The sequence below is a fragment of the Oncorhynchus nerka genome, linkage group LG3 (assembly GCF_034236695.1).
Source record: "Oncorhynchus nerka isolate Pitt River linkage group LG3, Oner_Uvic_2.0, whole genome shotgun sequence".
NCBI classification, from domain to species: Eukaryota; Metazoa; Chordata; class Actinopteri; order Salmoniformes; family Salmonidae; genus Oncorhynchus; species Oncorhynchus nerka.
This window is the reverse complement of record NC_088398.1, coordinates 41,130,045-41,157,769: the sequence shown is the minus strand read 5'-3', so window position 1 is coordinate 41,157,769 and position 27,725 is coordinate 41,130,045. Positions and strand designations below refer to the sequence as shown.

Sequence of the window (27,725 nt, the reverse complement as noted above, 5' to 3'; positions counted from 1 at the left end):
TGATTTATACTGTTATGGAACATAAGTTTTTTAAAAGCATGGGAACTCTGTTAGTAACTGTATTTTACCACACTTTGCTATTTCATTTCACATCCAGTTTTAGTTATTATGATTTGCTGAAGGTATTGAACTTACAAAGTGGGGAATATTATCTTTATTGACTGCCATTCAGCATGGCATTTGAAGGGTCTTCATATAAAGACAGAAACTAAATACCGCAGTAGTTATCCCCATTTGACAATCTTGAATTTCATTGATACATTAGATCTAAACATTTATATTATAAAGCATATGAAGTAACTCATCTTTATATTTCTGCACTACAACATATAACTAAGCCTTTGCGGTCCTCCATTACAAAGAAACATTTTAGACACATTTTCAATGTTAATAAGGCTCATTGTGAAAATAAAGTATAGAACCAATATCATCTCCTGCTTAGTCTTAAATGCTTGACAGCTACATTATATATCCAGGTAGAATTCGGCGACACAAGTAGCAAATTCAGGGGAAAAGTGCTACTTATTGTGCCTACGATAAATCTCAGATAACAAAACGTATATAATTATTCATATCCCCTACACGTTCCCTCTCCATAACTTGATTGTTTAAATTACAACAGCAACATTTCAGAAACAAACAAAACAAAAAAAAAGCCTAAGGCACAAGTCATTTGATAACCAACCTACTGTTGGTTATCTGAGAATGAGTGAATTGCAAGGCTAGATGACAAAACATGAGGGGCCTAATTTTGACACCGCAAAAAAGCAGTGATAGTGTTCGCCATGTCCGATATTCTCCCTATGCTTTTGTTTTAGTGGATCTAATTTGGAATGAAGTCCACGCGGGGGCAATATGTTTGGAGTTTAAGGATGCACGAATAACGGTGCTAATTCAAGATACAGAATTAAAGATGTGTAGTTCTTGCATTATTCCAACCTCCCTATGAAATCGATTCCCAAGAGAGTATTTGAGGAGATACCGTGTGATTTGACGACAGCACGCTGCTATTTTACGCTGTCAAAAATTTAGACCCGAGGTGCAGATATTCTTCTCCTAGAACAGACCCTTCTCTTTCTTCAGATTCTGTTGCTTCCAGGTGGGCATGGAGTAGAACTCTACCCGGGACACACCCAGGAGCAGAGCAAAGTCAGCATTGGACAGATACTCCTGGAAAAGATTGAGGTATGGTATAGTACATGTTAAAATAGATGAGTGACTGACTACATTAATCAGGAATTTAGCTGACAGCTACACTGAAGTACAGACTGGCGAGAGACCAATCATGGAGATCCATTGTTATTTTACCTCCTTCTTGGTGGGGTCAACCCCATCGGGCAGGTCCTCTGTCTGGCGGTTCAACAGCTTGTCTGCAGGGAAGGTGGCCCCAACGGTGGGGGACAGCAGTGGTTCACCAATGCTCTTGGAGTTCTTTTGAGTAGAGTTGGATGTGCTTCTGTCCTGTAGCCATAAACCGACAGACCATTCATTTAACCAGAGCAGAAAATCATATCTGACTGTGGTTTCTATGACAATACAATCATTATTTGGATTTGACTTGCCTAGGTTAGAACACCTGGTCAAATGGTGGCTAGACCTTTGGGAACTTCATTGGTGGACATTATTTTCGAATGCATATTAACATGAACACGTAAATACTGTACATTTCCTTTGGATTGCATATACTGTACGTTGCACTGTGCATTTGTAAAGAATGTTTACATGAGAACTGTTTCGTAAATCAGGTGACGTGAGTGGGCTTGAGAGAGATTAGAGACTCACCACGGTGATCTGGATGATGTCGCTGGCATCCCCAAGCTCAGCCTTCAACTCCTGGTAGGATTTCCCTCCCTGTAGATGTATAAAGCAAAGCAGCTTGTTTAATTCAATATTTTGTGCCCTGTGTAAAGAGACTTTGGTAACACTACCTGAAGCCAAGCGGTGAAATGCATCATTATGCAGTTAGAATGCATTGTTAGGCTTGTCATACGTATTTGACCCTCTTACAGTATGTATTATCATCTCATAATTATCCTGACTACAAAGCATGCTACATACACTCCACATGTGTGGGTCCCAGGCGTGGAACCAGCCTGTGAAGGTGGGAGGCTCAAAGCCCTGTTTGACCAGCACGATGGGGGTGTCCACATTTCGACCACCTGGGTGGGTCCTCAGGTACTCATGTGCCGTGGGGACCACATTCTCCTTCTCTATTTGATTAGCTCCCTTGCCCAACCACAGGAACACCTGAGGAGGAAGAGGACCTCCTGTGTTTTAAAAGAACCAAACTTCCAGATCGTAGATTGATGGTAGTGCTGAGCGATTAACTGAGATGTCTTATTTTTTGTTTTTTTTAAACAACTAATTGACTGACAGCGGTTCAATTATTTGAATTCCATTTTGTTAGTTTCTTCTGTGAGGTCAATGCGCACATTGCACAGTTTCTCTAGAGATAAATCAGATCTAGCCTCAACTCTACGATGTAGTAGGGAGTTGAAGTTTCCGACAGTCCAATAATCTACCTAGTATAGTACACAAAGTGTGATAACTACAATGACCATAATCTTTTCTGGTCTGTGTTTCTTTTAGCCTGATACGGAAGGGACAATGCGCAATCGTGAGGGCATATAGAGAGCAGCTGTTGCTTCGCGAGGCATCTACTGTACCTGAAAATACATTATCAAAGTGATTTATAGTTGGCATTCAGCAGTCATAAAAGTATGCCTTATTTTCTTTGAAGATGTACAAAATTGTGATTTTGTCAGACAGCATAGGCAGCAGCGCTATAGAGATGAGATGATGACTTGGAATGAAATAATAAAGTCCTCAAATAAAACATATGTAATATACACTTCAACTGAAATATTTTATGAAGTAATGTGAATAAATTATGGTTAATAAGGGAATAAGCAGTCACTAGCATCACTGAACTTTTATTCATTGTTCTGTTCTGTGTTACAGCATTCAAATAATCGAAAACCGAAATGGAAAACTGATTATTTTAATAATCTAACTGAAACCAAACCAACCCCAAAAAGCACTAATCGCTCAGCACTAATTGATAGAGACGACCAAAGGACAGTACAGTAGTATCCTGCCTGAAGACCAAACTGAAACATCGGGGAAACACAGCACATCAGTTTGGATTCCAGGGTTAAAAATACAGGTATTCACCATATCCCAGATGTCCAGCAGCATGATGTCATCTTCGTCCAGGTCGTCCTGGTTAAAGTTGGTGACCTCCATGGCCAGGAAGCGGCCTGTCTGATTGGAGCACTCGAAGAGACGTGGGGTGATGTTGTGCTCTTCCTGAAGCCTTGGTAGAGACCACAGATGACCCAGGCAGAAGGCATCAGACGTGGATGTCATTTTTCAGTTACATTGTACTAGACAGTGTTTTGCTGTCTAGTACAATGGGTTTATGAATACATTTCATTTCAACCCGCTAACTGAGTTCAGTCGAATAGGACCCTTAGGGAACTATAAAACCAAGGGGTGAAGTGTGGTACCTCTTGCTGTTGGCATACTGGGTCTTGCCTCCCAGATTTACCCAGAAGTTAGCCGTCTCCTGACCCTCTGCGATTACATGTTTTTCCCTCCTGGAGATGATGTCTGCCAGGGATTTGCCCATCTCTCGCTCATCACCACAACAGCCCTGCAAGGGATAAGAGTCATACCTGTCGCATAACTAGGCACAGCCCTTGTACTCTCCTCATCCGTGTTTAACTGGAGAACTGTTACATTGTCAAACCTGGATTATACGTTTATGGCATTTCTCTGAAATGGTGCTTACCTTACCATACCACAGATAGCAGCAAGTGTCAGTGCTGAGCACAAAGACGTCGTTGGAGTTGAGGGACGAGGAGCGTGCTGGCACTTCGATGGCGCGGGTGTTGAACTCGTTGGTGCCGTGGATGTGGAAGAGACGAACCGCCGGCTGGACATGTGCAGAGTTGGCCCTGGAGCTCCCCTCCTGCAAACCATGATTACAATCTTGATGATGAGCTAGGATAACATTCATGGTGAGATTCCAATCACCAAGATGGAACCAGATGATGTCAAACATAATTTGGACTTTTTTAATTTGTCTCGTAATTGAATAAGATCTATGTGGTGTCATATTTCAGTCACCTCTTGTAAGATGACATTTGAAATCCCTTAACATGAATACCATGAAGCGCCTACCTCATAGACCACCATCTTGCCCTTGAATATGGCCATGAGGTGGAGTGGTTCTTTCCCCATGGGCACTCGGACCTGAACTGGCTCACCGTTGTACTGCTGGTCGATGTTCACGGCTTGGAAAGCAGAGGCAGCCAGCTCACCGGTGCTTGCATGGCGACCCTACATTGTACACATCAAACACACCATAGTTACTGTACATTTCTGCATAAGGTTGCATGGAAAGCAAGCAAGCCAGAGACTAAGTCATGGAATTAAGCTCTGCTCATATAAAACATTTCTGGTATTATCAAAGCTTGATTGCCAGGCATCACAGAGAGCTATGCCTATAATGCCAAAGAGGGAATGTTGGATAGTAGGGTGTTCTGACCTGCCATATGTATAGTATGTAGTGACTCCTGTTGCCGACTTCATATTTGTAGAGGATGAGATAGCAGTCGCCTCCATAGAAGTGGCCCAACCACTTCCTGTCAACAGGCACCAGTTCACTGTCCTCTAACCTCCACACCTGATTGGAGGAAAATGGGAAGTGTTGATTTCCATTGGATATACAGTTTAAAGGGGAGGATTATGAATAATTATTTTGTCAAAGCTAGTTATTACAGGTTGTTACCAACCTCTGCTTCGCCTGTTCCGTCATCGACCATTTTCTGCTGGGCAGCCACGTCAGGCCTTGCATGCATGGAAGTAGCATCAAACTTGATCTGCTCAACCTTGGCTGCATTGTCAAGAAAAAACATTTAGAGATACTAATTTTGGCTCAATCAGTGTTTTTTATTGTGTGACTTTCTCACCAATTTTGCCTGGACTGTTTGTGGTTCCCATCCCCACAGTCTGACCCTTCACGCTCCACCTCTGGAACAGCTGCTTGAACACGGCAGACTCTGCACCATCATTCACCGTCTCGACGTAGGTGGAGATAGGGTAGCCCTTCGCCTTCTTGTATGCCTAGAATTACAAGATGCTTTTTAGTTGAATACAGAGGGGTCCTAAAATATCACTCCCCTCCGTTTTTTTAAAGTATTCATAAATTAGATTGGTAAAGAGTTATGGGTGTCAGAGAGAGTTGAATTGGTAAGTGATTGTGTGTATCTGTGATCCAGGACCGGAAGACGTGTTTCAGGTATCCAGGTGATTTTTAGGGTTAACTTGAGGTAACTGGTATCTGGGTTGTACAAAAAGGGGGAGGTGATATTTTAGGACCCCCCCCCCCCCTGTATTCAACTAAAAAGCATCCAGGGGACAGCAAAGGGATATCAAAAGCATTGTGAAACTAAAATGTGTCAAGAGGTGCAGCTCACTTCTGCTTTATCCAAAGACTTGGACCGTTCTGTCTTGGAAGCCTTCTTTCCTTTCCAGATAAAGATCCTTATACCACCTTGATCCAACAGATAGCAATCCTGTGAAATTAGTTCATTTACATTAGATGATGTTTCACTTAATAGAATAGAATTCATTGATACCTCTACCGCCAACTAAAGAGGTTTACTGTTTGCCTAAATGAGTGTTAGCACTGCATTATTCATTGCTGCACAACTCTTGTGTGGCATAGTCAGAATATCTGTAACCATTCTAACAGATTCAGCCCACTGGGCAGACTACGACACTTCAAGGTGGCCATTTTGGTCAAATTCACCCACTCAAAAAGACAACCATCGAAAAGCACAACCAAATTCCAATTGGAAAACAATGTCAGATCATTTGTATTTATACAACTTAATGTGTTATCACTGTGCTTCATATAATAACACAACCTAACCACCTGGATTGCATTTTAATATTACATTAAAAGCAGTGGTAGCATTTTAAATTGGTAGGAGGGGCTCATAATAATGGCTGGAACGGAATCAATGGAATGGTCTCAAACACATCAAACACCTAGTTTCCATTTGTTTGACACCATTCCATTCACTGCATGCCCCTGCCACTGTTTCGGTAAAAAGCTGAGGGATGGGGCTGGAGAAATGTAACCAGTCTCAAATTCATAGACAGCTATGGATACTAAAATGATAGTTTTACGTATGTTTTGTGGCTATACAGTACAGTGTTTTACATTTACTTTGTTTACAAACATTGGAGTAAAACAAGCTTATGTTCGAGTTTCTGATTGGGTATGACAGTTGAACGAAGCTAAAAGTTGTATTCTTCAAGAATCAATGGGTAAATACAGTTGAAGTCGGAAGTTCACATACACTTAGGTTGGAGTCATTAAAACTCCACAAATGTCTTGTTAACTAACTATAGTTCTGGCAAGTCGGTTAGGACATCTACTTTGTGCATGACAAGTAATTTTCCAAACAATTGTTTACAGACAGATTTCACTGTATCACATTTCCAGTGGGTCAGAAGTTTACATACACTAAGTTGAATGTGCCTTTAAAACAGCTTGGAAAATTCCAGAAAATGACATCATGGCTTTCGAAGCTTCTGATAGGCTAATTGACATAATTTGAGTCAATTGGAGGTGTACCTGTGGATGTATTTCAAGGCCTACCTTCAAACTCAGTGCCTCTTTGCATGACATCATGGGAAAATCAATCAGCCAAGACCTCAGAAATAAAGTGTAGACCTCCACAAGTCTGGTTCATCCTTGGGAGCCATTTCCAAACGCCTGAAGGTACCACGTTCAACAATAGTATGCAAGTATAAACACCATGGGCCCACGCAGCCATCATACTGCTCAGGAAGGAGATGCATTCTGTCTCCTAGAGATGAATGTACTTTGGTGCGAAAAGTGCACATCAATCCCAGAACAACAGCAAAGGACCTTGTGAAGATGCCGGAGGAGACAGGTGGAAAAGTATCTATATCCACCGTGAAACAAGTCCTTTCACAGTCTTAAAATAAAGTGGTGATCCTAACTGACCTAAGACGGGGATTTTTACTAGGATTAAATGTCAGGAATTGTGAAAAACTGAGTTTAAATGTATTTGGCTAAGGTGTATGTAAACTTCTGACTTCAACTTTATCATGAATAAGTCCAAAAATGTATGTAGCAACCGCTGATTGCCGCGTTACTTTAAGCTATTTCCTTTATTATGTACAAAATTAATAATGAATTGTGTTTGGTTGACAACACAACCAAATATCAACATTTGGAGCTGTATCTAATGCTTGGATGATTTCATCTGAGCCACTATTTTTTCACTTACATGTTTTATTTAATTGGAGACGTGATTCCAACATAATTTGTTCATCTGTCGGCAAGTTAATAGGCTATTTACTGTATTGCAAAAGTCATATTGAAGGAGATGTACACTGAGTGAACAAAACATTAGGGACACCTTCTCTTTCCATTACATAGACTGACCAGGGGAACCCGGGGGTTGCAACTCAATATTAGGAAGGTGTTCCTAATGTTTCTTATAAACTCAGTGGTTCAAGCCCTGAATGCTGATTGGCTGACAGCCGTTGTAAATCAGACCGCATACCACAGGTTTGACACAGATACCATAGGTAAACACTTATTTTTACTGCTCTAATTACATTGATAACAAGTTTATAATAGCAATTAGGCACCTCGGGGGTTTGTGATATGGCCAATACACCACGGCTAAGAGGATATCCTTATCATTTTCTCATTCTTTTATGAGCCTGATCATTTTATTATGCTTATGCTCAGTCAATATGATTTCATGGCGCACTCCCACATACTTTAAAATGTGGATAAAAGTGCTGAAATAACATGGTAATATGCAGAAAGCAACAGGAAACAATACGGCAATGACCAGGTAAGAAAGTGGTAATAACCTGTTAATAGTTAGTATGTAGCCGTGGAAACAGGGTAACGACCGGAATTTAACAGGAAACAGGGAAATAAGATTGTAACAACCAGATACGAACGTGGTATACAGAAGATAGATAAAAGACCAAGTCCATATTATGGCAAGAACAGCTCAAATAAGCCACAAGAAACAACAGTCCACCATTACTTTAAGACATGAAGTCAGTGAATTCGGAACATTTCAAAAACTTTGAAAGTTTCTTAAAGTGCAGCCGCAAAAACCATCAAGTGCTATGATGAAACTGGCTCTCATGAGGACAGCCACAGGAAAGGAAGACCCAGAGTTACCTCTGCTGCAGAGGATAAGTTCATTAGAGTTAACTGCACCTCAGATTGCAGCCCAAATAAATGCTTCACCGAGTTCAAGTAACACACACCTCTCAACATCAACTGTTCAGAGGAGACCGCGTGAATCAGGCCGTCATGGTCGAATTGCTGAAAAGAAACCACTGCTCAAGGACACCAACAATAATTGCTTGGACCAAGAAAAACGAGCAATGGACGTTAGACTGGTGGAAATCTGTCCTTTGGTCTGATGAGTCCAAGTTTGAGATTTTTGGTTCCAACCGCCATGTTGAATCACAAGAAATCTGTCCTTAACTGACTTGCCCAGTTAAAAGGTAAAAAAATAAAAAATAAATTTAATGGTCGAAAGAAAACAGGAGCTGCCGTGAGACGCAGAGTAGGTGAACAGATGATCTCTGCATGTGTAGTTCCCACCATGAAACATGGAGGCGGTGTGGGGGTGTTTTACTGGTGACACTGTCAATGATTTCTAAAATTCAAGGCCCACTTAACCAGCATGGCTACCACAGCATTCTGCAGTGATACGCCATCCCATCTGGTTTGCGCTTAGTCCCACTATCATTTGTTTTTCAACAGGACAATGATTCAACACACCTCCAAGCTGTGTAAGGGCTATTTGCCCAAGAAGGAGAGTGATGGAGCGCTGCATCAGATGACCTGGCCTCCACAACCACCCAACCTCAACCCAATTGAAATGATTTGGGATGAGTTGGACTGCAGTGAAGGAAAAGCAGCCAACAAGTGCTCATCATATGTAGGAACTCCTTCAAGAGAGTTGGAAAAGCAATCCTCATGAAGCTGGTTGAGAGAATGCCAAGAGTGTGCAAACTTGACATCAAGGCAAAGGGTGTGTACTTTGAAGAATCTAAAATATATTTAAGATTTGTGACTACATGATTCATTAAGTGTTATTTTATAGTTTTGATGTCTTCACTATTATTCTACAATGTAGAAAATAGTAAAAGTATTAGAAAACCCTTCAATGAGTAGGTGTGTCCAAACTTTTGACTGGTACTGTAAGTATTTAGCAGCTACAAGCAAACTATTAATGGGTTATTAGTTCGTATCTGGTCGTTGCTGCCTTATTTCCCTGTTGTTTCCTATTACTTTCCGGACATTACCCTGTTATTTCAGCACTGAAAACCAAAGTGCCACCAAAACCCTTCCCCTTTAACATGCTCCCTCCCCTTTCCATGATTGACAAGGAGTCTGACCTCGTGATTCAACAGGTCCTGAGATAGAGGCTTCACTGCTACCTCCTGCACCACAAGGTTCCCCTGGGCATCTGAGATACTGCACAGAACAAACATAATTCTGTTATTTTTCACAATAATTCTATAATAATGAGAAGTGTGCCAACCGGGTAACATACTGCATGATGGCTAACTCTCACTAGCTAGTTAACATCTGCTACAGTATATGTCTATGACAGGTCATACGAGGTTATAATGTCTATGACAGGTCATACAAGGTTATAATGTCTGAAACGTCAGTCATAAGAGTTTATAATGTCTATGACAGGTCACAAAGCGGCTATAATGTCTATGACAGGTCCTAAGGAGGTTATAAACATCCCTGAAGTGGTCAGCACTCACTGGAAGAGCTTGACGCTGGACCTCAGCTTCTGGTCGACCACATCATCAGACGCGATGCTGTCCCTGATGTCTCGTCTCGTCTCTCCCAGGTGCTGCTTCATCAGCTTCATGGCCTCCTCGGAAGACTTCTCGTCATCACCTTCCACCACGCTAACCTGCGCCCGCCCCCCTCTTTCCCTGTCGCGGATGTCCTTGGCTAGAGTCATTCCCTGCAAAGAACATCCGCGACAACATCAACCTTACGGAACGGTCGACATTCACAATTTTTCTACCCCACTGAGCCATTGGAACCACAATCCAGTCTTCATTTTATGCTTTTCCATGCTGTAAGGGCTAGGTTTATAGGCAGAGGTCTTCCTACTTAGGGGCCTTGTTTGAATCCTTAAACAATGCACCCTTCCTCACTTCTCTTCCTCGTGGTTATCACTGATCTGATATGCCTGGAGGTGTGAAGGCAATGTAGTTTGACCCATGATTTCACCTATCACACATTCATTATGCACCAAAGCAAAAAAAAAAAAAAAAAAGTAAGTGCCACCCCTCCACTGGTATAGAATGTCTCCTTACCTTGAGTCTTTCCATACGGTTGCTCTTGGGTCCGTTCCACTGGATGATGAGGTTGCCCAGGTCAAGCAGGAACACATCCCCCTTGTTAAAGCTGCTCCAGCTCATGTCCACCTGTGCTCATGGATGGATGGATGGATGGTGATGGATGGGGACGGAAAGGACACAGATTAATTTCATTATAACATTCCCTGAATTTGATTAATATGATTACAAACAGCAACAGGAAGGAACCACTTACTAGGGAGATTAAGGCTTTTACTCGATGCTGACGTGGTTATATCAAGTAACGTAGGGGGTACAGAGGCACATGCCTCCTCATATTTGTCCTGTTTTTACATTTTCAGATGTTAAATTCATGACTAAACGTAATTTCTAAGCCCATGCTTTATCATTATTATTTACTAAATGATTGGTCAGAGGTATTTGGCAGAGGGGGCACAGTAACTGGATCAGGCAAAGAGTATCCCCCCCTATTCTCCTTAGTAAGTGGTTCCTTCCAAGGTGCTCAGAGCAAAGAGATGCTTAGTCAGGTCACTAGATACTTTAGTCACTAGTGAGTGCCCTTATCGTCAGTGGAGGAGGAGAGAGAGGGTGACAAACATAGCGTTTTACTTGATTTTAGCTGACGAGGTATGCTTGTAAATGAATTCTCAATTTATGTAGCCTATTGATTCCTTCTTGATGAATAGGTCAAATTTAAATGTTGTTTCTCATTAATACTAGCCACCTAGCAATTTTATGAAGTTGGTTTCAGCTAATCAGCTAAATAGGTTCCCAATCTCCCAACCTCATAACTATCAATTATGATACCAATGTAAACTCATAACACTTCTTAATCAATCAATGTGCATGACAATTGAAGAGTTAAAGAGGTAAGCTAAGATAAGTTATCAAGAAAGGAAATATATACAGTGCATTCAGAAAGTATTCAGACCCCCTACACAATACCCCATAATGGCAAAGCAAAAACATTTTTCTTCTAAATTAAAAATACAAATCTGAAAAACCTTATTTGCATAAGTAATTCTGATTTTGAAAGGAACACATCTGTCTATAAGGTCCCATAGTTGAAAGTGCACGTTAAAGAAAAAAATCAAGCCATGAGGTCGAAGGAATTGTCCGTAGAGCTCGGAGACAGGATTGTGTCGAGGTACAGATATGAGGAAGGGTACCAAAAATGGTCTGTCTCATTGAAGATCCCCAAGAACACAGTGGCCTTCACCATTTTTAAAAGTAAGAAGTTTGGAACCACCTAGACTCTTCCTAGAGCTGGCCGCCCGGCCAAACTGAGCAATCTGGGGAGAAGGGCCATGGTCAGGGAGGTGACGAAGAACCCGATGGACACTGACCAAGCTCCAGAGTTTCTCTGTGGAGATGGGAGAACCTTCCAGGAGGACAACCCTCTGCAGCAGTCAATCAGACCTTTATGGTAGAGTGGCCAGACGGAAACCACTCTTCAGTAAAAGGCACATGACAGCCCGCTTAGAGCAAAAAGGCTCTCAGACCATGAGAATCAAGATTCTCTGGTCTGATGAATGCCAAGTGCCACGTCAGGAAGAAACCTGACACCATCCCAACGGTAAAGCATGGTGGTGGCAGTATCATGCGGTGGGGATGTTTTTAGCGGCAGGGACTGGGAGACTAATCAGGATCAAGGGAAAGATGAATGGAGCAAAGTATAGAGAGATCCTTGATGAAAACCTGCTCCAGAGAGCTCAGGACCTTAGACTGGGGTGAAGATTCTTCTTCAAACAGGACAACAACCCTAAGCACACAACCAAGATAACGCAAGAGTGGCTTCGGGACAAGTCTCTGAATATTCTTGAGTGGCCCAGCCAGAACCTGGACTTTAACCCCATCGAACATCTCTGAAGGGACCTGAAAACAGCTGTGCTATCGACACACCCCATCCAACCTGACAGAGCTTGAGAGGATCTGCAGAGAAGAATGGGAGAAACTCCCCGAATACTGGTGTGCCAAGCTTGGAGCGTCATACCCAAGAAGACCCGAGGCTGTAATCGCTGCCAAAGGTGCTTCAACAAAGTACAGAGTGTAAATGTTATATTTCAGTTTTTGCTTTGTCACCATGGGGTATTGTGTGTAGATTGATGAAGAGAAAAAAATATTTGGTCAATTTTAGAATAAGGCTGTGTTCATGTGTTTGAAAAATGCTAAATTAATCAACCCCCCTCCGTCCTTTGTGTACCTTCTCAAATAATGGGTGTATGACGCACCCGATTGATACTGTAGGTTAACGGTAAATTGCACTGATGTGTCGACCAACATTCTCTTTAAGGGTTAGATATCTCTAAGGGTTAACAATTTTTCCTTATAAGACATTGTACTCAGCTTTCACAATTAGTACATTTACCTTGGGATGATCATAAAGACACATAAGTGTGAATTCTTGACAGTCTTTAAATGTGATTATGCCAGTTGTAGAGGAGCTACACAGAGCCAGTCAGTGGCACAGCAAATGTGACTAATCATTTATGTACTTGAACCCAAGAGTTTCTGCATCTCTTCTGAGGTGAGGTGTGGAGAGTGGTTTCTAGTCCAGTAGAATTGAAGGCAATATAGTAAATGAAGACATTAGTCAAGGGCAGAGCCGAGGCTGTGTGAAGGTAATATATTCCACTAGGGATATATTGGCTTGAGTTGGGGCTACATCTGTGAGCTTTCTCACCTCTCCAGCCACCACATGCTTCCTTCCCTTGACATGGAGCAGGCGGCAGATGTTGTAGGTGTTGGTCTCCACCTGCTTCATCCCAGACACCACGCCGCCACTCTTGTAGCTGTGGAAAAACACGCACAAGGAGTGCTGTCAGATGACAGCCATCAATGATGGTTTTGAAAGCTGTCGTTATGTGGAATTAATACCAGGACAGGGGTCAATTTGAATTGATGTCAGCAAATTCTGGAAGTAAACTGAAATTCGAAATAAATAATTGAAAAATAGAATGGATAAATGGATAAACTTTTTATTTTTTAATTTTTTAATTCAACTCAGTTTCTGAAGTGACTGGATTCAATTTAAATTGAACCCTGCTGAATACCATTACATATTAGGTACATCGTTCTGAAGTTATTTGTTGCGCTGTACCACTCTGACTCCACCCTACATACTCTTCTGCCTGACCATTATGCTTTTTTTCAGAAGCCAGAATGCAGAAGTGATGGTTGTGTTAACTTCCTCAACAGTGTTTTATTTGATTTTATCCTGCCTGCTGTAGTAACATCCTTTCTGACCCTCAGTTGCAATGCAATTTAAGATTAGATAAAGAAACACTACAAGAGGAAACAGCCTTTGCTGTAGAGGGGAGGGGGCAATATAATATCACTACAATCTACAGGAACTGCCAAGAACACCAACATGAAGTTTCTTAATAGGATGTTTGGCCAGAACAGCTTCAATGCACCTTGGAATAGATTCTACAAGTGTCTGGAAGTCTATTGGAGGGATGCGACACCATTCTGCCACGAGAAACGTTGTCTCAGGTGCTGCTCCAAAATCTCCCATAAGTGTTCACTTGGGTTGCGATCTGGTGACTGAGACACACACACCCTGTAAACCCCCTATGCTCATTTGAGACCCCTCTTTCAAAGGCGCTCCAGCACTTCTTTCCGTGTGGCAGCACAGAGAACAGTCTATGACTGTAATACCTACATTAGCTCGCCTGGTAGGAAGGTGCAATTAGGCAGCTTGCGGCTGGGCATCCTTTTGTAGTCTAATCATTTGCAATCACTGACATACCCGATGAGCGTGGGAGCTGGTGTAGTAGGGATTCAATGTTAGTCTTGATGATTTGTCTCTGATGATTCGTCTGAGGGAATAGCGGGATTTCTTATAAGCGTCCGGGTTAGAGTCCTGCTCCTTGAAAGTGGCAGCTCTACCCTTTAGCTTAGTGTGGATGTTACCTGTAATCTATGGCTTCTGGTTGGGGTATGTACGTACGGTCACTGTGGGGACAATGTCATCAATGCAATTCATGATGAAGCTGGTGACTGCTGTGGTATACTCCTCAATGCCATCCCAGAACAAAAAACAGTCCTGTAACTTAGCATCTGCATCAGCTGACCACTTCCGTATTGAGCGAGTCACTGGTGCTTCCTGCTTTAGTTTTTGCTTGTAAGCAGGAATCAGGAGGATAGAATTATGGTCAGATTTGTCAAATGGAGGGCGAGAGAAAGCATTGTAAGCGTCTCTGTGTGTGGAGTAAAGGTGGTCTAGAGGTTTTTTCCCACCTGGTTGCACATGTAACATGCTGGTAGAAAATAGGCAACACAGATTTCAGTTTTCCTGCATTAAAGTCCACGACAACTAGGAGCACTGCTTCTGGAGGAGCATTTTCTTGTTTGATCATGACTTTATAAAGCTCGATGAGTGTAGTCTTAGTGCCAGCATCGGTTTGTGGTGGTAAATAGACAGCTATGAAAAATATAGATGAAAACACTCTTAGTAAATAATGTGGTCTACAGCTTATCATGAGATACTCCACCTCAGGTAAGTAAAACCTTAAAACCTTCGCACACCAGCTGTTATTGACAAATAGACAGACTGCCACCCCTTGTATTACCGGAGGCAGCTGTTTGTTCTTGCTGATGCACAGAACCAGCCAATTGTATATTATTCATGTAAGATATTGCAATTTTTAATGTCCTGTTGGTAGGATAGACTTGACCGGAGCTCATCCAGTTTATTCTCCAATGATTGCACGTTGGCCAATAGGACGGATGGGCATCTTATATTAATGAGAATGAAGGGGATTTGGGCCTGGTCCGGTATCTGGAGTAAATCCTTTGCGCCCGACTCGTTAAAGAAAAACTCTTCGTCCATTTCGAGGTGAGTAATCGCTGTTCTGATACCCAGAAGTTATTTTTTTGTCATAAGAGACGGTGGCAGAAACATTATGTACAAAATAAGTTAAACACAAAAAAACACAAAATAGCACAATTGGTTAGGAGCCCGTAAAACAGCAGCCATCTCCTCCGGTACCATTCTTTACGCACTTGTTAGCTCTTCGTGTACATTTCAGGGCCAGACATGCTACCCTGTTCTGATCCAATTGTAATGTTCCTAAGTCCCTCTTTGTGGCCCCTGATTACACGACTGAACAGTAGTCCAGGTGCAACAAACTAGGGCCTGTAGGACCTGCCCTGTTGATAGTGTTGTTTAGAATGAGGAGTAGCGCTTTATTATGGATAGACTTCTACCCATCTTAGCTACTGTTGTATGAACATGTTTGACCATGACCTCAACTTGCTCAATTTCCACATTAGTCATTTCAAGATTTAGTTGAGGTTTAGGGTTTAATGACTGATTTGTCCCAAATACAATGCTGTTAGTTTTTGAAATATTTAGGGCTAACTTATTCCTTGCCACCAATTCTAAAACTAACGGCAGCTCTTTTGTTAAATGTTGCAGTAATTTCAGTCGCTGTAGTAACTGACGTGTATAGTGTTGAGTCATCTGCCTACATAGACACGCTTTACTCAAAGCCAGCTGTATGTCGTAAGTAAAGATTGAAAAAGGCAAGGGACCTAGATAGTTGCCCTGGGGAATTCCTGATTCTAACTGGATTATGTTATAAATCCAAAAATCTGAAATGTGTCCTCCTAAAGATTTGCTCACAGCAGTGAGGACAAAAGCAGTATCTTTGCACATACTGTTGGTTGCAGCATCGCTGATGTTGGTAGCAACACAATGTAGTTCCAGCCAGGTCAGGTTGCAGGGGAAAAGCAGAGAGAATACAGCAACAATAACCGTGGGACAAGGGCTAACTGTGTCGTGTACTGTGTTCAAGCTGTTTGTGGAAAACCCTGCTAGTTTGACAATGATAGCTCCCAGCTAGGCTAGTAGCTAGCTTCGGCAACCCCAGGGCAGATGGTAGTGGTCACAAAATCAAAAAGTATATAAATTAAACTTTGCAAGGAAATACTGTCACAAATTTACACAAACATTAAACCGAGGTCTCTCGTTCAGTGTTCAATATACGTCGCACTCTGATGATGTGTGAATAATGAGTTGAAGGAACTGAAGTTGTTTGTCTATAAATAGTTTGACATGACATATTATCCATACAGTAGACAGGTGTAGTTTGTTGTACATCACTCACATGATGCCCTTTTTGAAGTATCCACGAAAGGTGTCGCTCTCATAGCCCTGTGCCTCACGGTGTTGCACAGCCATGCCTCCCAGGTGCTCGTCCATCATAGTGGTGTAGATGGTCGCCGCCCCCTGCTCGTCATGGGAGGTGGCCTTTCCCAGCCAATAGTGGAGGTCGTAGGTGAACGAGCTACGCATCTTATTGGTCTACGGGATCAGACAGAAATATGTTACTGGGATGTCACTTTGTGTATTTTGTCCGTATAGGCCACTTTTTAGGAGTAGTTTTGAATAAGCCAACATAATGTTACATTGATTACTTACGTATAGAACGACATAGCTGTCACCTTCATAGAATTGTCCATATGCTTTAGAAGAGAAGGGCACCATCTCCATGTCCTGACCAATAGGCAAATATGACCAAGTTAAATAGCATTTAATGTCCTTGTGTGGAAAAGTTTAGATTAAGAGCCTAACTTGGAATGGCATTGACATGTTAGACGTTTGTTCTGCTATCATATTCTTTACACACTCTTAGAAAAAAAGGGTTCCAAAATGGTTCTTCGGCCCTCCCCATAGGAGAACCCTTTTGGGTTCCAGGTATAACCCTTTTGGGTTCCATGTAGAACCCTGTGGAAAGGGTTCCACATGGACCCCATAAGGGTTCTTCCTGGAACCAAAAGGGTTATACTTGAACCAAAAAAAGGGTTCTTCAAAGGGTTCTGTTATGGGGACAGCCAAATATTTTAGGTTCTAGGTAGCACCTTTTTTTTCTAAGTGTGTAGTGATGGCAAAATATATATGTTCTGGTGTCTCACCTCTATTCTCCATATCTGCAGCCCTGGTGTGGTTTTATTGAGGACTTTTGCAACTTGGGTTTTGACCTGCATCTGTGGCATGGTGCCAGATTCAGCTTAGAAAAGATACCTAGAAGGAAAGGAGGGGGGTATGTGAGTCATTGCGGGGTTCACTATGTCTTAATGAAAGTAGCTAACCTGAATTAATTATTTTGTATACACATTCAGTACTATTCCATACCATGACACAGAGAACTTAGAATACTGAAAACCTCATCAAAACAGACAAACTCTATCAACTCTACTGTTTCTTAGTGTTACCTGGCTCCGGTACCTTGTATGACTTACTGTAACGGTTCTCTTGGGGTGAAGTAGAGGCGGACCAAAACACAGCGTGATTATATTGATTCATGTTTAATAAACAAAGATATAAACGAACACTCCAAAACAATAAATGTGGAAAACCAAAAACAACCCTGTCTGGTGCAAAACACAGAGACAGGAACAAGGACAATCACCCACAAAACCCAACAGGCTACCTAAATATGGTTCCCAATCAGAGACAATGACTAACACCTGCCTCTGATTGAGAACCATATCAGGCCAAACATAGAACTAGACAAACTAGACATGTAACATAGAATGCCCACTCAGCTCACACCCTGACCAACCAAAACATAGAAACATACAAAGCAAACTATGGTCAGGGTGTGACACTTACTAAGGGGAGGAGTTTTAATTTTAAATATTTTAATTTCACCTTTATTTAACCAGGTAGGCAAGTTGAGAACAAGTTATCATTTACAATTGCGACCTGGCCAAGATAAAGCAAGGCAGTTCGACACATACAACAACACAGAGTTACACATGGAGTAAAACAAACATACAGTCAATAATACAGTAGAAAAATAAGTATATGTACAATGTGAGCAAATGAGGTGAGATAAGGGAGGTAAAGGCAAAAAAAGGCCATGGTGGCGAAGTAAATACAATATAGCAAGTAAAACACTGGAATGGTTGATTTGCAGTGGAAGAATGTGCAAAGTAGAGATAGAAATAATGGGGTGCAAAGGAGCAAAAATAAATAAATAACTACAGTAGGGGAAGGGGTAGTTGATTGGGCTAAATTATAGATGGGCTATGTACAGGTGCCGTAATCTGTGAGCTGCTCTGACAGCTGGTGCTGGTGTTGACCCGCATATCTTTGAGTTGTTCATTTGCTGAGTCAATGATGTCACCTCAGTAGATTATTTCATTTTCTGTCTCAGGTCACAGAATGGTAATGGGAGTATACTGCTCAAGAGTATCTCACTATGTGCTCATTGTACTGTCAAACGCAGGGTGGGACCCTACTCGAATTAACCACTTATTTTGAAGAAACCATTGCAGGAGAATTGTAAACAGTTGGCCACATTGAAGGAAGTGAAAGCCTCAGTACCGCCCAAATGTTACCACATCCTTGAACACATACAGCAGTCTCCAATTTCCTGAGTGCCAAAACACATGGTGCTGCCTTACAACAGCAATGTTTATACTGCTATGGTCTCATGGCTTATTGGACTCATTATAATCTATCTCAAAACTGAAAATGCATCTAAAGTGTGTTTCATGTAATAGTCTATTCCAATGCACAGCATAAATTAAGGGATTGACACATTATGTTTTGTCATTTAGTTGGTACATTTTGCTGCGAGCCGAAGCCAAGTTCTTCTCTATGAAACTAAGAGAGAGATGGAGAACAATGACCTTATGAAGGCTTTAAACCTTTAGGACCGGTATCTCAGACACAGATTAGGCTAAACCCGAATCTCTGTTAACCATGAAGTAAACTCTTGCGTAATTTTGTCATCTGCACACAATCTGATCACGAGACATTAGGCTAAGCCTAGTCCTGAACAAATAAAATATTTCAATAGAAATTCGGCACAGAGCATGTATTTTTGTCCCGGACTAGCCTATGTTTAATCTGTATTTAAATGTCCACTGCGAAAAGCCTTGAGTTGATTATCAGATAGATATAATCCCCAACAACATATAGGAACAAAACGTCCACATAACAGGACTACTATCCCACCCTTCTTTGGACACTGTGTTAACAAACCTCCAGACGAGCTTCAATGCCATACATCTCTCCTTCCGTGGCCTCCAACTGCTCTTAAATGCAAGTAAAACTAAATGCATGCTATTCAACCGATTGCTGCCTGCACCTGCCCGCCCGGTTCTGACTTAGAATATGTGGACAACTACAAATACCTAGGTGTCTGTTTAGACTGTAAACTCTCCTTCCAGACTCCCATTAAGCATCTCCAATCCAAAATAAAATCCAGAATCAGCTTCCTATTTCGCAACCAAGCATCTTTCACTCATGCTGCCAAACACACCCTCGTAAAACTGACTATCCTACCGATCCTGGACTTCGGCAATGTAATTTACAAAATAGCCTCCAACACTCTACTCAGCAAATTGGAGGTAGTCTATCACAGTGCCATCCGTTTTGTCACCAAATCCCCATATACTACCCACCACTGCGACCTGTATGAACTCGTTGGCTGGCCTTCGCGTCATATTCATCGTCAAACCCACTGGCTCCAGGTCATCTATAAGTCTTTACTAGGTAAAGCCCCACCTTATCTCAGCTCACTGGTCACCATAGCAGCACCCACCCATAGCAGGCGCTCCAGCAGGTATAGTTCACTAGTCACCCACAAAGCCAACACTTCCTTTGGCCGCCTTTCCTTCCAGTTCTCTGCTGCCAATGACTGGAACGAATTTCAAAAATCACTGAAGCTGGAGACTCATATCTCCCTCACTAACTTTAAGCATCAGCTGTCAGAGCAGCATACAGATCATTGCACCTGTACATCTGCCCATCTGTAAATAGCCACCCAACTACCTCATCCCCAAATGTTTTTTTTTCTTTCTCCCTTGCACCCCAGTATCTCTACTTGCACATTCATCTTCTGCACATCTATCACTCCAGTGTTTAATTGCTAAATTGTAATTATTTCGCCACAATGGCCTATTTATTGCCTTACCTCCCTAATCTTTCTTCATTCGCACACACTGTATACAGACTTTTCTATTATGTTATTAACTGTGCTTTTGTTTATTCCATGTGTAACTCTGTGTTGTTTTTGTGTTGCACTGCTTTGCTTTATCTTGGCCAGGTCGCAGTTGTAAATGAGAACTTGTTCTCAACTGGCCTACCTGGTTAAATAAAGGTGATTTTTACATTTAAAAAAAAATAAAACAAGAAATTGTCCCCATTGAAAGCATCTTCCTATTGAGAGTATGAGGGCCAGCTGGAACAGTATGCTATGTGTGGCTGGCAGGCAGGCTGGCTGCTGATAGACCATAGAGGATGCATAGTTCAGTTTATGAGAAGTGGACCATGACGTGTTATTGTGCTGTGTTTGCTCTCTGCCCATTTCTTGTAACCGCAGACTTCCCAGCTGTCTCCATATGGCTGCTAAACCAAACAGCAGCCATTACTGAAACAGACTAAGGGCTCTATTCAATCAGATTCTGCGACTGGAAATCCAAAGGTAATTTCCGATTGAGCCGACATAAGCAGCGTTTACCTTGAACGCAGTCTCCACTAAAGCAGGAAAGCCACATTTCTCCGATGCAAATTGAATAGAGCCCTAAAATGTCTATCACACTGTGTCCTTTGTAGCCCGAGTGTTTGTAAATCAATCAATCATATGCCCCACCCTACATCATTGGTACATTTACTGATGGGTATAACGCTCATAATTACAAAGACCCATGATAGGCTATTCACACATCCACTGCGAAACTAGACCTCCGGTTGGGTAAGCAGGACGTCAGGAGATGACTTCAAAATCCGCCACTAAGGGGAAACGGTGAGTGCTATTACAATAAAGTAGGCTTGGGTTTTGCTAGGGCATTGTGATCGGGATAGCAGGTGGTCGTAAACTGCGAGCTCCAGCTCTGAGGGTTACTTGTTCAATCCCAGTGCTAGGCACTCGTTTTTTTTTGGTTTGTTTGAACCCTATCCCAAAGCTTAACCCTTAACTATCGGAATTAATGCCTAAACTTAACCTTCGAAATGTGAAGCTTGTAGACAAGGGTTTGGACATCTGATTCTACAGTGAGACTCTGAGAGCTTGATGATTTACTCCTCCAGCAACTCATTTGTGTATGGTTGGTCCATGCTAGTGTGTGTAATGTATATGTTAACTGTTTACATTTATACCACTGCTTAATCTACGTCCTCAAAAACATTATTACTATTATATTTAGTCTATTAGCATTTCCAATTGAGGATAAGTGAGACCAATGCACTCATAATGTCTTTCTACTTATGAACTAACCACAGTATAGATGCGTGTATGCTTATCATAAAACAATAACTTTATGAGGAAAATAATTATCCTCTAACTGCTATTCAGAGGTCTGTTGATAGAGTAATACAATAATGGCTCATTGCAACCACACCTATATTCGCTGTGTCCTGATTGGATAATACTCTATGATGAAGGAGGGGCCTAACATTGGTTTAGTGACAGGTTGACAGAGGACACTCCTTCTCCCACATCCGTTCCCAGGCCAACCAACCATGAAATGAATCCCACTGATTTCCTCAACCCAGTTCAAAGGTGGAGATGGTTCATGATCGGGGAACTTTTATTGCACTGTGATAATCATCCTGCCTGTGACCTCAAGGTCCCATAGCTTTACAGTTACTACCAACCCCTGACGTCAACCAAGCAGGGCAGCACCCTGTGGTATAATATTGACTGATATGGCCCCATCGGGTGAGGGTCTGGCATAGTGCCAAATGGCATCTCTCCTCTTACTAAGGTGATGTAGGGTAGTACTGTTGTAGATCCCTCCCCATACTATAACATCTACACTACCTTTCAAATACTTGGGGTCACTTAGAAATGTCCTTCTTTTTTAAAGTAAAGCACATTTTTCGTCCATTAAAATAACATCAAATTCATCAGAAATACAGTGTAGACCTTGCAAATGTTGTACATGTCTATTGTAGGTGATTTTTAATGGAATATCTACATAGGCGTACAGAGGACCATTATAAGCAACCAATTTCCACCTACAATAGTAATTTACAACATTAACAATGTCTACACTGTATTCCTGATCAATTTTATGTTATTTTAATGGACAAAAAAATAGCTTTTCTTTCAAAAACAAGGACATTTCTAAATGACCCCAAACTTTTGAAAGGTAGTGTACATCCCCTCAACATGAGGACTACAGTGAACTACAATAACTCATACAACGTTAAGACACTGTTTCACCTGGTTGATCAGTCAAGTCCCCATTTTAGAAAGCTGCACAAGTCTAATACCAAGTTTAATGGTCTGGAAATTGTTTGTGTGTGCAGACACGATACGTCCTAGTTTTTTAGCCCACGCTTTGCCTAATTTCTAAGGGACTGTGCCTGTGGTCATGCCCTAGTTGTCCTTGGTTTTGGTTCATTAGGTTGCTTTCTCCACCCTTCTCATGCCATCTACTAACATGTAAAAAATACAAAGGAAAATTTGCACACAAATGCTCGCTGTGAAATGGATCACAAAAGCTAAAAAAGTAGCCTACGTGTATCTAATACAGCAACAACCATGTCACGGCATGAAGACTTTCACCATCGGTGCCCAAAATCTACAGTGATCCATCCTTTTTCAATGCGTCAAGCTGAAGTGTTGTACAGTCATTTAAATGTCTGTGTCTCCTAATACCAATATAACATTTGCAGGTTGACACTTTCACTACTGTAGCCGATACCGGCGTCTAACGCAGGTCAGCTTTCCTTAGCCTACCTCTCCAAGAATCAACACATTAACCAAGTCAACATTTCACCTTAATTGTCTACATCAAGACAGAGCCTGTTCAACATAAACCCTCTTTTATCTTTGCGGAAACAAACAGAAACCGACCAATAGCTTGGTACGTTGTACAAAGGACTCACCTAATGTAGTGGAACCAGGAGTGGAGAGGAAAGGGTGAGATATGTCAGGATCTAGCAGGATCTTACCACCCCATTTACAGCACCTGCATTTTGCCCTCTCTCTCTCTTTAACAGACATACACACACACACACACACATACACACTTGATTGTCCATTACCTCAGTGACCATATATGGCAAGCAGATGTGATATGCATACAGGTGTGTGTGCCTTCTTCTCATCTAGTGCCGAGCGACCTTGTTCCTAGAAACAAGTGTTTAGTCCATAGCTGTCTCATTGTGTTTGTCCTCCTCAGTAGTGACTCATATTTACTTGTGGTCATCCCTCCCCTCCCTGCCCTTGTTGTTTGTTTGCTGTTGAATATACATTTAGAGGAACACTTTATTTTAGGCTATAGAAAATGACCAGGTATTGCTATGGAAATGATTCTTAATTGCACAGTAATGACTTGTGTGTTACATGTTGTTTTTTTTTCCCCAAACAATTGTGTTAAATTCTTTTGAAGAAAGTCCTAGAATGTACAGAACACAATTTCCCCATGAATACCATGAAAGCTAGCCGTATTGTGTTTGAGTTGGCTTTGGTCATCAATTAGTTTCAAACTGAACGTGTTGTATCAGTGAAATTCCCATTCAATAATAATGGAGTTGCATGGTGATTTTGAGTTTGTTATAAGTATGGGTTGTTTCTGTGTATTATTGGTCTGTCTGTGGGTTTGGTCAGTAAAGGGAAGCACACTTAATCAATACGGCCCAGGGGGGTGTGGTATATGGTCAATATACCATGGCTAAGGGCTGTTCTTACGTACAACGCAACGCAGAGTGCCTGGATACGGCCCTTAGCCATGGTATATTGGCCATATACCACAAACCTCCAAGGTGCATTATTGCTATTATAAACGGGTTACTAATGTTATTAGAACAGTAAAAATAAATGTATTGTCATACCCGTGGTATATGGTCTGATTTACCACGGCTGTCAACCAATCAGTATTCAGAGCTCGAACCACCCAGTTTATAATGCAGATAATACAGTGTGTTATTTGTTCTTCGTTGGTTGTATTATGGTTTTCTGTAGGTTATGCACTCTTAGAAAAAAGGGTTCTTTGGGGTTCTATATAGAACCTTTTGGTTTTTTGGATGAGCTTAAGGAACCCTTTCCTAAAATAGGTATATATACTGAACAAAAATATAAACGCAACATGCAACAATTTCAAAGATTTTACTGAGATACAGTTCATAGAAGAAAATTAGTCATTTGAAATGAATTCATTAGGCCTTAATCTATGGATTTCATATGACTGGGAAGAGGCGCAGCCATGTGTGGGCCTGGGAGGGCAAAGGGCCACCCACTTGGGAGCCAGGCCCAGCCAATCAGAATGAGTTTTTCCCAACAAAAGGGCTTTATTAAAGACAGAAATGGTCAGCTTTTTGTGGGAACTCAAAGGGGTTCTGTATAGTACCTTTTGGTCAATTAAAAAAAACAACTGCCATTCCAACATGAACATGCAAGAGGACAGTGGCTGAACCAACACGCAAGTAGCCCACCAATAAACACATTATTTTCAATGTATTAAGGTAAGCAAAGTTGATTATTTAATTCAAATATATGAAGCCAAAGTAATAAACTATTAGCTAGACGAAGTTAAACGTTATTACAATTTGAGCCTATTTGTAAGCTAGCTAGCTAATTTAGCTATATAAACCAAACATCTAGGCTACTTTAATTCGCTACTCTTTCAAATAAACATAATTATTCTAAATGGGATATGCCAAATAGAACTACAGACCCAGCCTGACATTGGCAATTAGGTAATTGCTAATTTATTTCAGTATTTCAGTGTGGAGACAGTTGAGGGGACTATACTTGAAGCCATTAGACGACTATTGCTGACTCAGAGGATGTATGTATAAATTATTTCTAATACATTATGTAAAATAAGTATCAGTGATTCAATAGCCTAGTTAATCATTACATGACTTTTAACACACACGATTTTGCTGTCTTGCATTAGCCCAGAACTACCAGAAGATCTCTCTTTTGGCTGCTGCTGACAACAACTGCATGTACACTGAGCAAAAAATATAAATGCAACATGTAAAGTGTTGGTCCCATGTTTCATGAGCTGAAATATAATATCCCAGAAATGTTCCATATGCACAAAAAGCTTATTTATCTCAAATGTGTTTACATTCCTGTTAGTAAGCCCCTCTCTCTCTCTCTCTCTCTCTCTCTCTCTCTCTCTCTCTCTCCTAGCCACCGTGCTTCTACACCTGCATTGCTTGCTGTTTGGGGTTTTAGGCTGGGTTTCTGTACAGCACTTTGAGATATCAGCTGATGTAAGAAGGGCTTTATAAATAAATTTGATTTGATCAGTGCACAGGTGTACCTTGTGCTGGGGGCAATAAAAGGCTGCTCTAAAATGTGCAGTTCTTATCAACCCTGCAGGTCTCCTGACCATAATCCAATATCTGGTCTGAAATGCACAAATGATAAACCCTTGTAGTTCCCCTCAGCTTTATGATGACCTGCAAATGTATACACACACGTCACACACACATGCACACATACACACACCACAACAATTTACAAACCCTAACCACTTACAGGCTAAGCATGATGTACAGTATGAACTACAGCTGAACCAAATATTGAATGAAGGCTGTTATTCAAGCCTTCTTGTTATCATGGAGGCCCCTTCACTCAGCCAACCACTCTCTTCTCTCCCTCCTTGTCCTTCGTGGCCTCTCTGCCTGACCACTGTCCAAAAGATCAGACCACTATGGTCTGACTCTGTGTCATTTGGACCGGGTTGCCTTCGTTTCCCTGGGCCAAATGGATCTTCAAAGAACTTCACAAAGTTAAATGGACCATTAAAATTTGGCAAACGCTAAGTGGGAGGTGCACTACTACAGTGGGGAGCTGTTTGGTCCACTAATGGGCCGGACTTTTGTTCCCCTGAAGTCATGCAACAACTCAACACAGGAGCCCCTCAGAAACGCTGCTGATTAGAGAAGAGGGGCGGGCATGGGAAAATTCAGAGCAAGACAGGTTACCGAAAGGTATCTACGGACTTGCCAACACTCAGAGGCACAGGCTACACGTGATGTACAGACATGCACGTACACATGCATACACCGACAAACAGTAGGCTTCGTACAGAGACACAGAAACATTGCAGGCAGCGCCATACGTACAGTGCACTTCCCCTCAGCTTTGCAATGACCTGTGATTGCATACACACATCAGATAGACAGACAGACACACACACGCAGTAGGCGCGTACAGAGACACAACATACAAACAATGCCAGTAGGGGCACACGAACAGTGCACACATGTAAGCAGGCTTAAAGAAACAGATGACCTTAAACATCCATACAAACGGACACACTAACACATTACACACAAACACGTGCTCACACCTGCTGACAGCTCTGAAGCCCTTAGGTGGAAAGTCAGGTGACTCCAGGTCTCGTTTACTCACGAAACAACCTTCTCCCTTTCGGAATTGGTGTCCAATCCACACTAAATCAAAGCCTGTTCCCAGCGTTGTGCACCACAAGCGCCGTGCACCACAACCCCCCTGGAAACACAAGGAAACAAACAAGGAGCATTCACCCGTCAAACACTGCTTCACCTACCTCAGTCAGGTGGAGGGTGTGTGTGTCTCCTTGACAGCGTCAGTGCGTCAGGCTCTCTCTCACAATCTCTCCCTCCACCTGCTGCTTGTGTCTCGGTGAACTTCAGCCCCTTGTGTACAGCCACTCCCTCTGCCTCCTCCAACTCATTAACCAACCTCTTGGTGCTGTGGTGGTGGTGCCTGGGAGGAGATCAAATGAGCCAGCACCTCGGAGCTGCCTGTATCCCCTGTTGAGTGGCTGCCACTGGGTGCTCCTCTCCTGGGGCTGGGCTGGCGGACTCTCACCCTCCTTCCGTGGCTCTGGGTGAATGGTTAGTTCAGCTCCATGGCTCTCCCTTTGTGAAAGTGCTACGGAGTGTCGAAGGCCCTCAGAGGAGGGGATAAGACCCAACCTCAACAATCACGCATAGGAGACCCAGCTCCCCCTGCCTCTCTCAGTAGTTCCCTCTCCCCCCCCCCCCCCTCCCCGTCTCTAACACAATGGGCCGATCAGCTGGTAAGGCAAGGTTGCACAGGATTTTGAGCGCTTGGGAAGCTGCAGGTTGCAGAACTTTCTGTCTTGTGCAGATTTGAAAGTCAGGTATTTTCCTGACATCAAGCTTTGCATAATAGGAAGATGAGATAGTAGATTTGTTGATAATATGAATTTGAATATTATTAAAATGTAGGGGGAAAAAGGAAGGGAAGCGCTGCTAGTGTACACAATAGTAGATCTTTGTAGATGCTCTGTCGTTGTGATGACTGCAGAGTGCATCACATTCTCTTTCTCTGAATCATGAGCTGGAGTCC

The 27,725-nt window shown here is 42.1% G+C and overlaps 1 protein-coding gene across 6 annotated transcripts; it reads right to left on the bottom strand.

Moving 5' to 3' along the window:
• Positions 1 to 139: 139 nt before the first annotated feature.
• On the bottom strand, positions 140 to 27,316 carry LOC115107886 (villin-1-like). 6 transcript variants are annotated; one of them, XM_029631633.2, is made up of 20 exons: positions 26,938 to 27,316; positions 17,359 to 17,467; positions 16,865 to 16,939; positions 16,551 to 16,747; positions 13,121 to 13,229; positions 10,435 to 10,545; positions 9,868 to 10,076; positions 9,487 to 9,565; positions 5,484 to 5,582; positions 4,977 to 5,130; positions 4,800 to 4,900; positions 4,553 to 4,690; positions 4,186 to 4,344; positions 3,794 to 3,973; positions 3,510 to 3,655; positions 3,175 to 3,316; positions 2,059 to 2,247; positions 1,783 to 1,851; positions 1,309 to 1,461; positions 140 to 1,170 (listed from the first exon to the last, which is right to left on the bottom strand). In XM_029631633.2, the coding sequence occupies exons 2-20, from the start codon at positions 17,437 to 17,439 to the stop codon at positions 1,057 to 1,059; spliced, it is 2,505 nt and encodes an 834-aa protein (XP_029487493.2). In that variant the 5' UTR covers positions 17,440 to 17,467; positions 26,938 to 27,316; the 3' UTR covers positions 140 to 1,056. The 6 variants fall into 6 exon arrangements, with proteins under 6 accessions (XP_029487493.2, XP_029487485.2, XP_029487512.2 ...); XM_029631625.2 differs by lacking the exon at positions 26,938 to 27,316 and adding an exon at positions 26,719 to 26,928; XM_029631652.2 differs by lacking the exon at positions 26,938 to 27,316 and adding an exon at positions 26,781 to 26,928.
• Between the last annotated feature and the right edge of the window lie 409 nt (positions 27,317 to 27,725).